We start from the raw sequence: 15365 nt of genomic DNA on the forward strand, positions 1-15365 counted from the left end.
TGTATTAGTTGTATTACCTTATCATATATTACAATTTATATGAATATAAATATACTAACATTGTCTCATTAAATACATACATACCTTTTCAATAAATGAAAAATTAAGACAGATACAATTCTCTTAATTAAAAATGAATGTTGTTAATAATGTAAAAACAATATTTTTTTTTGAATCAAAGGAGGAATATATTAATTCAAAAAAGCATTTGAGTACAAAGCAATCCCTAAGGAATTCAACTCATCATGAAGACAACAGATACCCTATCTAGGTCATCAAACCCGCTACATGTTTCCTATAATTCTGATTCATCCATCCCCTATAAGTAATTCTATCTATTATATCCTGTGTAATAGTATTCGGATTGTTTCTATAAAAAACAGTCTCGTTCCTATGGTGCCATATACCATAAACACTTTCTGCACAAGCTATCTTCAATAAGTATGCTTTCCAGCCCTTCTTTCTCGTATTTTCAATCATCCAGTTTATTTCCTCAGTCCAACCCCTTGGTTGTCTTTTAATTTGCAGCCATTCCATCACGTCTTTCCAGATTTGATTGGTAATCCTGCACTCAAAAAACACATGACTTATGGTCTCATCTGCAGCTTTACACAGGCTGTAAATTCTGTCAGTAATGATACCAAACCGACACAACCGATCCTTTGTTGCAATCTTGCCATGGCATAGTATCCATAACATCAAAACAGCTCTAGGTCTGGCATGATTCCCTTGGACAAGGCCCTTCCACACAACACCCTGTTCCTCTTGCATCATGGCAATATACATATTTCTCATACTGAAACTCCTCCTTTGTTCAGCTTTAGTCCAGATAGATTGATGTTGGATAGCAAGGTCCTTTTGCTTCAGGATATGTTTGATCACCCATGACCAACTGGTACCAGCCTCACACTCCATAACATCCCGCCCTTTCATATAGTAAAAGTTGATCCACTTGACCCACAGTGTATCACTTTTCACACATAAATTCCATAGGCATTTCATCAATGCTATCTTGTTCCATTTTTCCATATCAATGACATTTAGGCCCCCTTTGTTATACGGTTTGCATAAGGATTTCCAAGCCACTGGACTCTTCTTAGTTATGTCCTGGCTGCTAGACCAAATGTATGATTTGCACAATGCATCAATCTTATGAATCACTACTTTTGGTAAGGGAAATCATTGCATCCAGTATTGTGTAACAACAAAACTGATGCTCTTAACAAGTTGGACTCTACCAGCATAACTCAATAATTTTGCTGTCCAATGTCGGATTTTAGCTACAATTTTCTCAATTAAGGGCAGGTAGTAAGCTATGTGGAGTTTCTTATTACTAAGAGGCACACCAAGATCCTTGAAAGGAAGGGATCCTTCCTCAAATTCAGTTATCCTCTTAATAGCCTGAGCAGTCTCTCCAGACACACCACTAAAATATATTTTGCACTTGGCAGGATTAATGACCAAACATGTGGAAGCAGTGAACTTCTTCACTATGTCAATCATCTTTTGAACAGATCTAGCATCTCCCCTGCAGAATAGTAATATATCATCTGCAAAAATCAAGCTTGTAAGATTGAGTTTCTTGCATTTGGAGTGGAATTTAAAGTCTGTCTCTTTATGGATACCCTGCAGCAATCTATGTAGGTACTCCATCATGATCACAAAAAGGAGGGGGAGAGGGGATCTCCTTGCCTTATCCCTCTGCAGGCTTTCATGGTTTCTGTTCTTTCTCCATTCACATTGAAGACATAGCTAACATTCTTTACAAGGGCTAGAGTCCATTTAATGAATTGCCAAGGTATACCCAATTCATGCATGACTTCTTCAAGAGCCCCCCAGTGCACCATATCATAGGCCTTCTGCAAGTCTAACTACATCATGCATCTAGGAGTACCATTCTTTCTACTGTACCCTTTGATCAGCTCATATGCAAGCATTATGTGGTGGTGGATATTTTGCCCTGGTATAAAGGTAGCTTGGCTCAAACTAATGGTTCCTTGTAACACCTTCCCTAATCTTGCTGTAAGCACTTTAGACACAATTTTGTAAAAGGTAGTACACCCAGCTATTGGCCTATACTCCTTCATACTGATTGCCTGCTCAGATTTAGGGATCAAAGTAATTATAGTCTTGTTGAACTCAGTGTACATTCTCCCCTTCTGAAAAAATTCATGGACAACCTTTGTCACATCATCCTTCACAATATGCCAACTTGCCTTAAAGAACTTGGATCCATATCCATCAACCCCAGGGGATTTCATAGCATCAATTCCTTTTAGTGCTGTCTCAATCTCCTTATCAGTGACCTGTCTAATAAGGTATTGTCTCTGCTCACTATTCAATTGCTTGCCACTTCTCATTGCTGCAACATCAATATGAGTTATATGATGTGTAGCCTTGCCCATTAACTTTCTATAGAACTCTATCACTTCAGTTTCAATATCCTTTTGCTCAGTGAGGATAGTACCATCTTCTCTTTTTATCATTCTCATACTCTTTGCATGATGCTTGGCCTTCAAGTAAGCATGGAAAAATGCATTATTCCCACCCCCTGCCTTATCCACTCAATTTTTGTTTTCTGCATCAACCACCTACTTTCCATCTCATTCATATCAATGACCTCTTCAGTGAGCTTTTTGATGTTTTCTATTTTCTGCTGATTCATTCTATCATGGACAAGATCCTGTTGGGCAATCAGGAGGTCATGTTTACCCCTTGCCAATTTTTGCTTCAAACCAGTCAGTGGCTTGTTCAGAGATTTTAAATCTCCCTTGAGTCTTTTCAGCTTGTTCCATAAAATATTCATAGGGCTGCCCTATGTGTGTTTCCTCCAACTGTTTAAAATAGTCTCATTATAACCATCCATATCCACCAAACAATTATTGAATTTAAAGCTGCCCTTCCTATACTTTATCTGATCACTACACAGATGCAAAAGTGCATGGTCAGAGATATTAGGAGGGATAATCTTCAGGGTATAATTAGAATAGTCTTGGAACCATCTCACATTAGCTATGCTCTTATCTATATGGGATTAAATGGGATCCCTAGCTTGCTTATTACTCCAGGTAAAGTAATCTCCTATGCTGTCCACTTCTGATAGCCCCGTATTGCTCATCATCAGGTGGAGATCCTCATATTCTGCTTCTTTAACCAACCTGCCTCCAATCCTATCCTGAGCCTTGTTCACATTGTTAAAATCTTCAACAACACACCAGGCCCCTGATACTGAATTGGACAGGTCCTCAATATGGTGCCATAGTTTTTTCATATCCTCAACTTGGTTGTGTGCATAGACTGCAGTGAGCCATAACCTAAAATTGCCATCAATATCATAAACCTCACAGTGGATAGATTGGCTCGTGGCTTCCTTCACTCTAATATTCAGTTTATCAGAATTCCAAGCTATCCATATACGACCATTATTATGCTTGTGGTAATTATCAATGAAGTTATCATAGATGTGGAATTTACCTCTAATGGCTGCAGCCTTATTTCTCTTCACACGCGTTTCCAGCAGAATCATGATATGTGGCTTCAGCTCTAGGAGATGGGAGCATATCTCCCTAAGCTTTCAACATTTATTGAGCCCCCGCACATTCCAAGATATTAACATGGATTTAGAATGGTTGCTTGGTGGTCATTCAAAACCTCCAAAGCATCAAATTCATTCTCGCACGGTATTTCTGGTGTTTCAGTTCTGAAGATACTTTTTCCCCTATCACGAGTAGTTTTACTGATTGTTGTCCATTTGTTTTCCTCCACTCTTTCTGGGCTACAATCCTTAGCATTTGGAGGGTGAATCTCCTCAACCCTCGGGGGTGTAACAACTTCAGACGTGCTAGGTTGGTTCAATGTATGTTCCTTTGGTTGCCATACCTTCTTCTTGATTGGTTCTCCACACTTATGTCCTACCCTTTGACATTTGTCGCAGAACTTAGGACACCATTCATACTCGATACTCTACTGCATCTTTCTTCCATCACTATCCTTAATGGTAATTTCATCAAGCAGCTTAAGGGTGATATCTACCTCTACTAGAATTCGAGCGTATGACACCATAAGCTTGTGAGCAGTGCACTCATCCGTTACTAGAGGCACTCCGATATCACTCCCTATTTTGTTCAAGCTACGCGCTCCCCACAAATGTAGAGGTAGTTGGGGCAGCTTAACTTAAATTGGCAATGTTTGCAACATGTCCCGCTTCAGGTTAAACTCAGGCCTCCCTTCTTTGAGCAACACAGGAACACTTCTGATCGTGTAAGGGCCTCTCATCATCACTGCATCACAATCCTCCTCCAATTTGAAACGAAGAAGAAAGTAACCTTCGTCATGATAGAACAGGTCTGGCAATTGTACAAAGTTCCACATCTTCACCATAAAATTCTTCATAGTGTTCATACTCAGATCCTCCCCGAAGACATAAAGGATTAGAGTATTCTCCCAGAATTGGATTTCAGATGCGATGTCTTCCGCTTCGATCTCAATCTCAACTGTCCCTTCAACCACACTCGGTGGCACATATGACATAACCATCCCCTTCGCCGGATTTTGATTTTTGCTCAGTACGTCAACCCACAACTTTCTAACTTCCTTCTTCTCATCTCCTTCTATAGGTGGAGATTTCTCCACACCTGCTTCCGGAGGGTGTGTTTCTGTTCCAGCATCGTGTCGTTTTTCTGTGTTCGTCACCGTTGGCACCGCCGGTGATGATTGGCTCACCGGTGATGGAGGAACCGCAAGCTTCGGACGCCCCCTTCCCCATTTCGCCATTCTTAGAATAATTTTTATTGTTTCCTCACAATTAACAGTATCGACAACATTCATTCTCAATTAAAAAGAATTGGTTTAAATTATTAATATACATAAATTTTAAAACTTATCTTAAAAAAGATAATAATATTTTTATTAATATATTTTTTTATTACATATAAGTTTTTCATATCTATTATAAGGTTAAAAAATTGTTATTTAATATATATTAATTTTTTACAACGCAATGCAAATATATCTTTAATGTATATTTATATTCATATAAATTGTATATAATAAAGTAATACAATTAATAAAATTGATACACTTTGATTCCAATTGAATTTTAGCATTCCGTTTGTTCGGATATTTATATCAAAAAATCCATAAAGGCGAAATATTGAGTTATTTCTAAGGCTGGAAATGAGTCGAGTCGAACTCACCTCAGCTCGACTCAACTCGTTAAGAATTGATTCAGCTCAAATATCGGTTCGAGTTTGTCACAAACTTTTTTTCCAGCTCAAACTTGACTCATTAGAAGTTCACAATTAACTCGGTTCAACTCATTTGGGATTTTTTTTTTAATAACCAAGTTTTAAAAGATATATACATAAGTAACCCATATTTCAAGAAAATTACTCCAATAACCATGTTTGGGGTGTTTTACACGTAGGCGTCATTCCATATGGCACCTCCTTTTTTTAATTTTTTTTTCCAGTTACCTGCGGATTTAGCGTTACCTGCGAATTTACCTGCGGATTTACATGCAGACCAAATATTAAAATATTCTGCAGGTAAATCCGCAGGTAAATCCACAGATAACTGAAAAATTTTAAAAAAAAATATAGGAGGCGCCATATGGAATGGCGCCTACGTGGGAAACACCCCCAAACATGGTTATTGGGGTAATTTTCTTGAAATATGAGTTAGTTATGTATATATTTTTTAAAACTTGGTTATTAAATTTTTTTTTCACTCATTTGCTTCTCTTAGACTGAAAAGTCATTTTTTTAATTCTATTCTTTTTATATATTTGACATTTTAAATTTATATATTTTTTAAATAAAAATTATAAGATTGATATTTATACGATGTTTATGTTATTTGTATTAGGGTTAATGAACTTTTTCGTCCCTTTAAATATTGCAGATTTTGTTTTTAGTCCCTCCAAAATTTTCCTTTAAGAAATCGTCCCTTCAAAATTTTTCTTCCGAACTATTGGTCCCTAACGTCAAATTTCGTAGCTAATCGGTGACTAAATTCGTAGCTAATTTCTAGCAAATTTTACGTTAGGGACCAATAGTTTAGACGAAAATTTTTTAAGGGACGATTTCTTAAAGGAAAATTTTGGAGGGATTAAAAACGAAATCTGCAATATTTAGAGGGACCAAAAAGTTCATTAACCCTTTGTATTATTATTTTTAAAAATATTTTGCTTACTTGAGAATATAAATTATCAATTAAAATCATTAGATTATAACAATTATAGGGCTAAGATTTAGAGCAAATCTTTAAACCTACTCTTAGAAACAATATAATCCATCTCATATATACTCGAGTTGACTTGTGAATCTAACGAGTCGAACTGTGTATAGTTCAAGTTCAACTCTCATTTAGTTAAGTAACTTAGTTTTTAGCTCATATTAAACTCATTTGGTTCATGAACCTAGTTCAACGATTTAATTGTCAAACCGACTTCTGAACTATTTTCGAGTTGGCTCGGTTCATTTCCAGCCCTAGTTATTTTGGACATGCATATCTGAAAACCCCATGAAGATAAAATACCAGGATACTTTGGAGATACATATCTAAAAAGCCCTGAAAATGAAATATTGGGTGCGTTCGGATATGCATATTTGATTGATGAGGTATTTTTGAGTTTTTGTCAAGAACCTCTAAAAAGACATAAAGGTCTATTAAGAAATTACTATAAAAAATTCATCCAGTGATTTGCATATCTCACTGGTAGGTGACGTGAGTTAAGTTTTACCGTTCATATTGCTTCAATCTTCTCTTTATTTCCTAATTTTAGTGTTTTTCTTGATACGAAGGAAGATGTTACTTAAAAAATATTTTGATGTCTAAGTTAGATAGTGCTTGTAGGTATCAAATGAATAAATTTATTGTGTGATCATATATGAAAAATGAGATCATTGTTTATATAATGATTAAACTCCAAGGTGCTTAGATGCAGTTGAAAATTAGAAGCATTCGGTTGACAATTATTAGTCTATCACCTGGTGTATTTGCCACACCATAGTCTTCAAGGAGTCTCTCAGGTGGTGGAGGATTTTCACCATATCTTCTTTTTCTCTTTCAGATTCTAAACCTGAATGAATTGAGACAACTTCCTCTTCTGATTCTAGTTTAGCTGGTCGAACTTGTTTACGTCTTGTGTGAAACGTTCTTTCGATTTCTGCGTCAAAAGGAAATTCAGCTGAGGAGAGCCACTTCAAGATACGCCACTTCTACTTGCTAAGGAGAGCCAAGTTGAATTTTCCACAATAGTTTACAATAAGACCGCCTTATGATTGCTTTTATTTGGACGCTATCATCTTCAATACCTTTCACTTCCAGCTTCTGATTGATTCTGATTAAAATTAAGTTAAAAATAAATAAATTTATATTTGAATTAATTCATATAAAAGCGAATTGAATTATAACTTTCAAGGTAAAAACCTCTTTTAAACTTAAAAATTAGAAATTCTAGCTTTTAAGATGTGAAGTTGTGAAGAGAAAAATAAATAAGAGAGTGTAAGAAGAGAGAAATATGTGAGAAATATAATAAATTTGGTGATTTATTTGTTATAAGAGAATTATAAGAGAAATAGAAGAGAGAAGTGTAATTGTTTTTGAAAGGACAAAAACACCCCTAACTTAAAATAATTAATACACAATTTTTTTATTATTTAAATTAAAATTTCTAACTTTTAAATATGTAGAGATCATTATTTAAATATTTATTTTTAATTTGATTAAAAATCAATAACTATTTTAAAAGAATTAATTGTTCTAGTTAAGTATTTTATTAATTCAAATAAAGAATCATAGTCACTGATATTTTACTGTTTCACTAATACTTAACATTACCATATTTATTATATTTATTTTACATAATTTTTTCTATTTACTTTAAGTTTTTGAACTAGTGTTTTCTTACTTGAGAAAACGAAATGTATTATACAACAAATAGAGCATTAATCTTCTTGACGACCCTAATGGCTAATGCCAACATCGTGATGAGGATTATTGGAAATAATGCAACGTCATTATCAATTATATAATAAGAACGAAAGTTGTTTACATTGCAAACTACTAAAATATGAATTGAAAGTAAACAAAAAATGGTTTATTTATTAATACCTATGGTTTGATTAGCTAGTTATTTACTATATAGGTGCAATCCATGTTTATTATATCTATATCACAATCGATATTTTTGAATGTGATGTTTTTAGTTTTTATTCTTAAATTAAACTTCATTACTGGCATAAGGTTTGAGTGAAGAAAAGAAAGCCATGGCTAGCTGTCTTCAAACACATAGTTATAATAATTAATAAGAAAACATTTTCTTATCGAATCCATTCTTATAAAATCTTTAGCTGTCAATTCGAGGAAAATTACAAAATAAAAATTGATTTAAAAATACTTATCCAAAAATATGATTAATAATGTATGATTACTATACATATTGATTGGATTGATTATACTAATTGAGAATTGATTCATTTATCATTGTGATTGTGACTAGACAACCCAAATTAAATGAAAGAACACAATGGGCAATAGGCACTTAAGATTTGAAATCACTACTATACCATGATAATCTCTCTTTTTCATAGGAGATGCATCTTGGAGCTTAATCATGACAAACGGAAAGAAACTACTACTCTATAATGGAGGTTGTCTTAATGTTTCACAATATTCATTAAACATATATATTTTTTAATAATTAAGATGATATAAACCAGAGAGTTAAAGATTTTCCAACCTTTAATTTATTAAATATGAATGTTTATTTTTATCATATTAATATACACTTTTTTTCTATTTTCTTAGAACTAAATTATTTTAGAATACTTTTGTAAAATAGTAACTTATTTTTTCTTTTATTTCTTATAAAATTAATTATATTTTTTAATTTATCAAAAAAATTGTTTGGAAGAAAAAAATATAGGCTGTTTGGTCGACTTTTATAATAAGGAATGTATTTTTGCAACATATTGTTCATCCTAATGAAATTTAAGTTTAGTAGTAACTTAAGGTGAAAATCAAATATTTGATGGAAAAAATAAGTACCCTTCTATTTCATCAATCTCTTTTAAACAAGCACCCTTCTAATTCAAGATTTCCCCTTCAACATTTCCTGCTTTTAATTAGGATGAGTGATACCACCATTAATTTAATGAGTGATTATAAATTGAAAGAGGAGTGCTAGCAACACTCTCTTTTCAACACTCTCTCCAACACTCATTTTTTTATTGGTTGAAACATGTGTGGGTCCCTCACATTGAAAATGGATCCCACATAAAGTGGTAGGACCGACACATGTTTCAACCAATAAGAAGGTGAGTGTTGGAAAGAGTGTTTAAAAGAGAGTGTTGCTAGCATTTCTCTAAATTGGAAACTTTATCTCAGTTATCCCATGATTCTCATTATCCTTCTCATAATAGTGATCACGTAGGACTAGAAATTATATCTATATACAATGATTACATGTAAGAAGAGATATCAGAAGCTTCCTTGGAGGAATAAGCATCTTCTTCTGGATCGTTAGATGCCCATATAACAAATTTTGGTAGAGGAATAAATCATACTGAGGTCCCTATGCCCCCCTCCAATCTTGTCGGAAGAGGAGGCACGAGCCAATTTGCAAAGGAGGCAACACGCTAAAGATTTTATTCAAGTTTTCCCGAGGATTGAAGGCCGTGAGCCAAACGATGCTGAGGTTCTGGAGCATTTGAATCTTTAGCGTCGTCTGTTTGCATTAGACTATGACTAGGTCGATGCAGAAGTGGCGGGAACTTCCTCGAATCTGAGTAATGAAGCTTCCTTAAGAGATTCTAAAATTATGGACGACAACTCTTCATGGTGATTGGTCCTTCCAGTTCCAGGAGGGAAGAAGATATACAATTCTTGGGGTAGAAAGAGAGTCAGGGGTTGACTCTCTCCCTGGACTTCTGACTAGCGTCCTGGGCTCAATTATTTTGGGCCGTCAATATTCTCTTTTCCACACTCCTAGATTTACTAGCCCAAAGTAATGCACACCCTCTTTGTTAATTACTTTCTTTTAGTTTTAGTTTACGATTTTATTAATTAATTAGGAATTGGAATTTTAGTTAACTAGGGTTTCAACTTATTCTATTTTTATTGAGTAAAAAAATTGTAAAAAAATACCAAAACGATATTTTCTTTTGTACATATGCAAAAAAAATGTTGAAGTGCTTATCCTAATTAAGTTTTTTCTTTTTACTAATCATAAACTAAAAAGAAAAAAACTTCTAAATAATCAAATATCTCTTGTGCATGTAACTTAAGAACCAAATATCATTTTTAAAAAAAGAACAACCCAGTTTCTTAAATGTGAATACGAGCAACGCCTAAGTCTTCATCGTGCGAGCAATACATGCATATACATGCATGTGTTTAATAGCTTAAAGGTGATCTAGCATTATTATATAAAAAAACTAAGCAACACATGCCGAACTACGTAGATTCTGATTTTGTCATTACTCGATGAGAATACGTAGGCAAGGGGTTGCAAAACTATGGCGAGCTCACTAGCAACAAAAATAACTTTTGCCTCCTTTATCTTTTTCTGTAATAATTTAGTAGAAATAAATAAAACCTTATAAACATGCCCTTAAGCAAACAATTTAACCCTGGTCTATAAGGAGGTTCCCGTTGAGTACAATGGATCTAAGGGGTGCCTAACACATTCCCCTCGCATAACTGACTCCTGAACCTTAAACTGATTGTGATGAACATGTTTTGTCCTCTTTAAGAATTTTCTCAACGTGCCCCTTCAACAAAAAAACTTTGGCGGCGACTCTGTGTTATATTTCAAATGTGAGATACACTCGGTATTTTTCATGGCGTGACACTCCACATAGGAAGGGAGCTCAAACCCAACAAATATCCCTCTCACAACTATGTGGAGGAAATCGCCAAACCAGTGATATCACAACAAGATTTAAACTTCCCTCTTGGTAATGCTTTAGTCATCATATCACAACCATTATCATTTGTATGAACTTTAGCTAACTCCAACAACTTAGCATCCAAAATATCACGTATCCAATGATATCTCATACCAATGTGTTTGGACCTATTATGAAAATTTGGATTCTTACCATGACGAATAGCGCTTCAACTATTAATAAGAAACACATATTTGTCTTAAACAATACCAAGCTCCTGCAAAAATTTCTTCAACCACAACAACTCTTTGCATGATTAGGTAATGGCAATGAACTTAGAGTCTTTAGTTGACAATGCTACAGACTTTTGCAATATGGATTTCCAAACCACAACTTCCCTTGTAAATTTAATCAAAGTATCCCGAAGTAGAATTTCTGGAATCAATGTCTTTATCCATATGAGAGTCATAATATCCCACTAGAGTAGGCTTATCTCCTCCAAAGCAAAGCCTCATAGAAGTAGTACCGCGAAGATACCTTAAAATCCATTTTACCGTATTCTAATTCTCTATACTTTGATTTGACAAAAATCTATTGATTATGCCAACATGTGCTAATTTGGTATTGTACACAACATTGCATACATCAAACTTCCCTCATCAGACACATAAGGAACACGTTTCATGTCAAACATTTCTTCTTCATTTGAAGGACTTTGATTAGAACTCAACTTGAAATGAGTAGCAAGAGGAGTGCTTACCTCCTTAGAACTTTCTATTTTGAATCTTTGCAGCACTATTTCGATATAATATTCTTGTGACATCTAAATTTCTTCTCCTTTCTGTCAAACATGATTCTAATGTCAGGAACTGTTTAGCTGCTCCCAGGGACGGATCTAGACATGGCATATTGGTGAGGCTAAACATAAAAAAAAAAATATAAACTAAATTATATTGAAAATAAAAAATATTATTGTTAATACAGTACATTTACAATAAAGATCATCTACTATTCATTTCTAGGGTTGGCTTGATCAATTCAAAAACCCTGTTCAAGTTTAAAAAGTGGGCCTAAAAATACGATTAATCACTAGATGAAACTAAATATAGTATAACTTCGAAATGGGTTCATTCTCATGCTTCAAATAGCGACTTTTTAAGAAAAAACTTATAAAAATAACACTGGTTACTTTTTGTAACACTTAATTCACTTTTAAATATTTTATTAAAGAAATAATATTTAAAAATGTAATTATTTGTTTAATAAATACAATAACACACATAATATTTGTTTAATAAATAAAATATTATTTAAATATTTATAATCACGTGGATCTATTAGAACACATCACATTACTAATAAAATATAAATAATCACATGCAGTTCTTGTTATTATATAAAAATTTTTTTTGAAGAAATTAATAATTAAAAGTTAAAAATCATATTTACAGTAACAAAAATACATGATACTGTCATAAAACAATATTAAACTAGGCAACTACAATGAAACTAGTGTATACACTTGAAGAAATGTTTCTTATTTTTGGCCAAATCTGTTGGCTACAATAGTGTTATAGTTGTCATTCCATCAGTATAGCAATGTCATTTCTTTTTTTACCACAAAAGTGACTATAATAATATTCACAAGATACCAGAACCATATATGTATATGATAAAAAAAATATTGAAAAAACTGGTGTGGCTATAGCCACACTCAGCCTTAACATAGGTCCGTCCATGGCTGCTCCTATGTCTTTCGTGGAAAATGACTCTCCCAACTGCTTTTTTTAACATGTTAATGTTAGAAATACTTTTTCCTACAAAAAGCATATCATCAACATATAACAACAGGATAATGAAGTCATCATTAGAAATTTGTATGAAAAATAATCTAAAGTAGTCTTCTGATATTCTTGATCATACATAATAGACTCAAACTTATTGTGTCATTTCCTTGGAGCTTGCTTAAACCCAGATAGACTCTTTCTCAATCTACACACTTGATCTTCATTGCCTTTAACTTGAAAACCATCAGGTTGTTTCATGTAGATCTCTTCCTCCAAGACACCATGAAGGAAAGGCGTTTTCACATCCATTTGCTCAACCTCTAAATCAAGAGTAGAAGTCAAACTTCACATGGTTCTGATTGATGACATATTTACAACAATTGAGAAAATATCATTAAAATCAATGCCATTTCTTTGACGGAAACCTTTCGCCACTAATTTGTCTTTATACCTTGGAGAATTAGAGTTTCTATCATGTTTAACTCTATAAATCCACATGTTTTCCAAAGCCCTTTTTCTATTAGGAAACTTCACTAAATCATAAGTGTGATTATCATGCCACGATTTCATCTCATCATGCATTGCATCCAATAACTTGTGATTTTTATCACTTTCCATGGCCTCTTGGAAACACTCAGGTTTAACCTCATCAGACAAGGTCACATACTCATTGGAATTAAACCTTGTAGAAGGTTATCTCTACATATTAGACCTCTTAAGTAGAACTTGAGATGATTCTGGAACTTCACAAAGATTCTCATCCTGTGACATATTACTTTCCCCTTCATCATCATTAGTTGGAATATTTACCTCATCTCCAAGTTATTTATCATTAACACAATCATATGGCTCACCATTCTGATCACCACCACCAACATCATCTAGATTATGACTAGGTAATAAAACTAGATCAATATTAAACAAACTGATATCTTTCTTGAGTGTAGTCTTCTCTACCTTATCTATGTCTTCAATAGTTTGGTTTTTAAAGAATACTACATCGTGACGTAGATAAGCTTCTTCCCTATAAGATCATACAACTTGTAACCAAACTCATCTTGCCCATAGCTAATGAAGATACTGTTAAGTTCCAAATTGTAGTTATTTTGTGTATGTAAATAGTGGCACTTATCGATGTTTTTTGTTAATACCATTTGAATAATCCCCTGTTTTTGTGTAATTACGTTTACTTTACGAATACTTGTATTTTCATACACTTTTATACCGTTTGATAGTTTTGTTGTATTTTTGTAGGTATTCTTGCGTTTTCGGAGCCTTGAGGAATAAAGTGTCGAAGACACGGCTGAGAGAGCAAGAGGAAATAATTCTGTTGTTCTGGTGCAGGGCGCTTCGCGCGCTGTAGGGCGCGTCGCGCGCTCTTGGAGTTTGAAGAACATAAGATGACAGAAGTTTGGGCGTGTCGCGCGGTTTTTAGGGCGCTTCGCGCGTTAGGGCGGTTTGATACATAAGTGAGAGCGCGCTACACGCGTTGCATCGAGCGCGTCGCGTGCTGTGCGTAAATCAATTTGTATAAATAGTTTATAACATATTTTTTTTAGGTTTTTTATCACCTCTTCTTGACAAGTTGAGCTCTGATACTTTCTTGGTGGATTAGAGGTTTAGGAATCACCATTGGGTGCGACATCATGTGGATTGATCATGGATCTGTCTCGATTTCATTGTACCGGTGAGATATTTCTGGTTCATCTTCTCTCTTCCCTTTGTTTCATTCCAATGGTGGGTGTTGTATGTATGTTTCTACTCTTATTGTATGTATATTTGTGGATCTTGGGATTGTTTATATACTCGCTTTACAAATCATCATTGTTGTTGTTCTTGATCTTTTTGGTTAAATGCTCTGGATTTGTGTTGTTGCAGACATGTACACCGTAGATCTTGATTAGGAATGATAACTGTTAGTTTCTGGGTTGCAGACATGGATTTAGGACTAACAATCGTTGTGGGTATCGAGTCTAATGCCTCCGTGTTGTTTGTGTCGGTGGAGAAATCACTGATGTGAATAGTACGGTTGAGCTTTCGTCGGTGTTGCAGACATGGACACCGATGTGGCATCTCGAGTGATGCCCGGTGATGTTGATGCGTATTGTGAGAGTCGAGCGATAGATCTTCATTTTTAAGTATTTGACGGGTAGAACAAAATGCAATTCCATAACTATTTCTCTTAGGCTATTGAGATTGTTTATATGCTTTTATTTACTTTTCCCGCATTTACCTTTCCGCACCCAAATCATGAAACTTAGAACGCGAGATAGTCGAACGTCAGTTCTTCTCACCAATCTCTGTGGACACGATAATTCCCGGATAAATACTTCCAAATCTTTTGTTGCTTGCCGCTTTACCGCCACAACAAAATGGCGCCGTTGCCGGGGATTGGTTGAGATTAATCGTATTGCGATGGTTTTATGTTTAAGTTTCGTATATATGTCCATAGCGTATATTTTGTGTATAGACTCATACTTGTATTTTCTTGTATAGTTATACTTGTTTCGTTTTGTTTGGTGAACTGACTAAACAAGTTGAACTCGGATTAGCTCTTAAATTACATATCTTCACTTTTCAACTTGTTTAGTCAATTTCACCATTCAGTTGTAATTTGGTGTTTTTACACAGACTTGTATATACTTTTGCTTTTGATTCGTTTGTTAAGTGTTTGGGCAGGACGTTT

General features: G+C 34.3%; 1 protein-coding gene across 1 annotated transcript; it reads right to left on the minus strand.

Annotated features, from left to right (window-relative positions):
* Nucleotides 1–267: 267 nt before the first annotated feature.
* LOC131650481 (uncharacterized) lies at nucleotides 268–1029 on the minus strand. The gene has a single exon (XM_058920187.1). It carries the CDS (start codon nucleotides 1027–1029, stop codon nucleotides 268–270), a length of 762 nt encoding a protein of 253 aa, XP_058776170.1.
* Between the last annotated feature and the right edge of the window lie 14336 nt (nucleotides 1030–15365).

The sequence above is a fragment of the Vicia villosa genome, linkage group LG2 (genome assembly GCF_029867415.1).
Source record: "Vicia villosa cultivar HV-30 ecotype Madison, WI linkage group LG2, Vvil1.0, whole genome shotgun sequence".
Classification (NCBI taxonomy): Eukaryota; Viridiplantae; Streptophyta; class Magnoliopsida; order Fabales; family Fabaceae; genus Vicia; species Vicia villosa.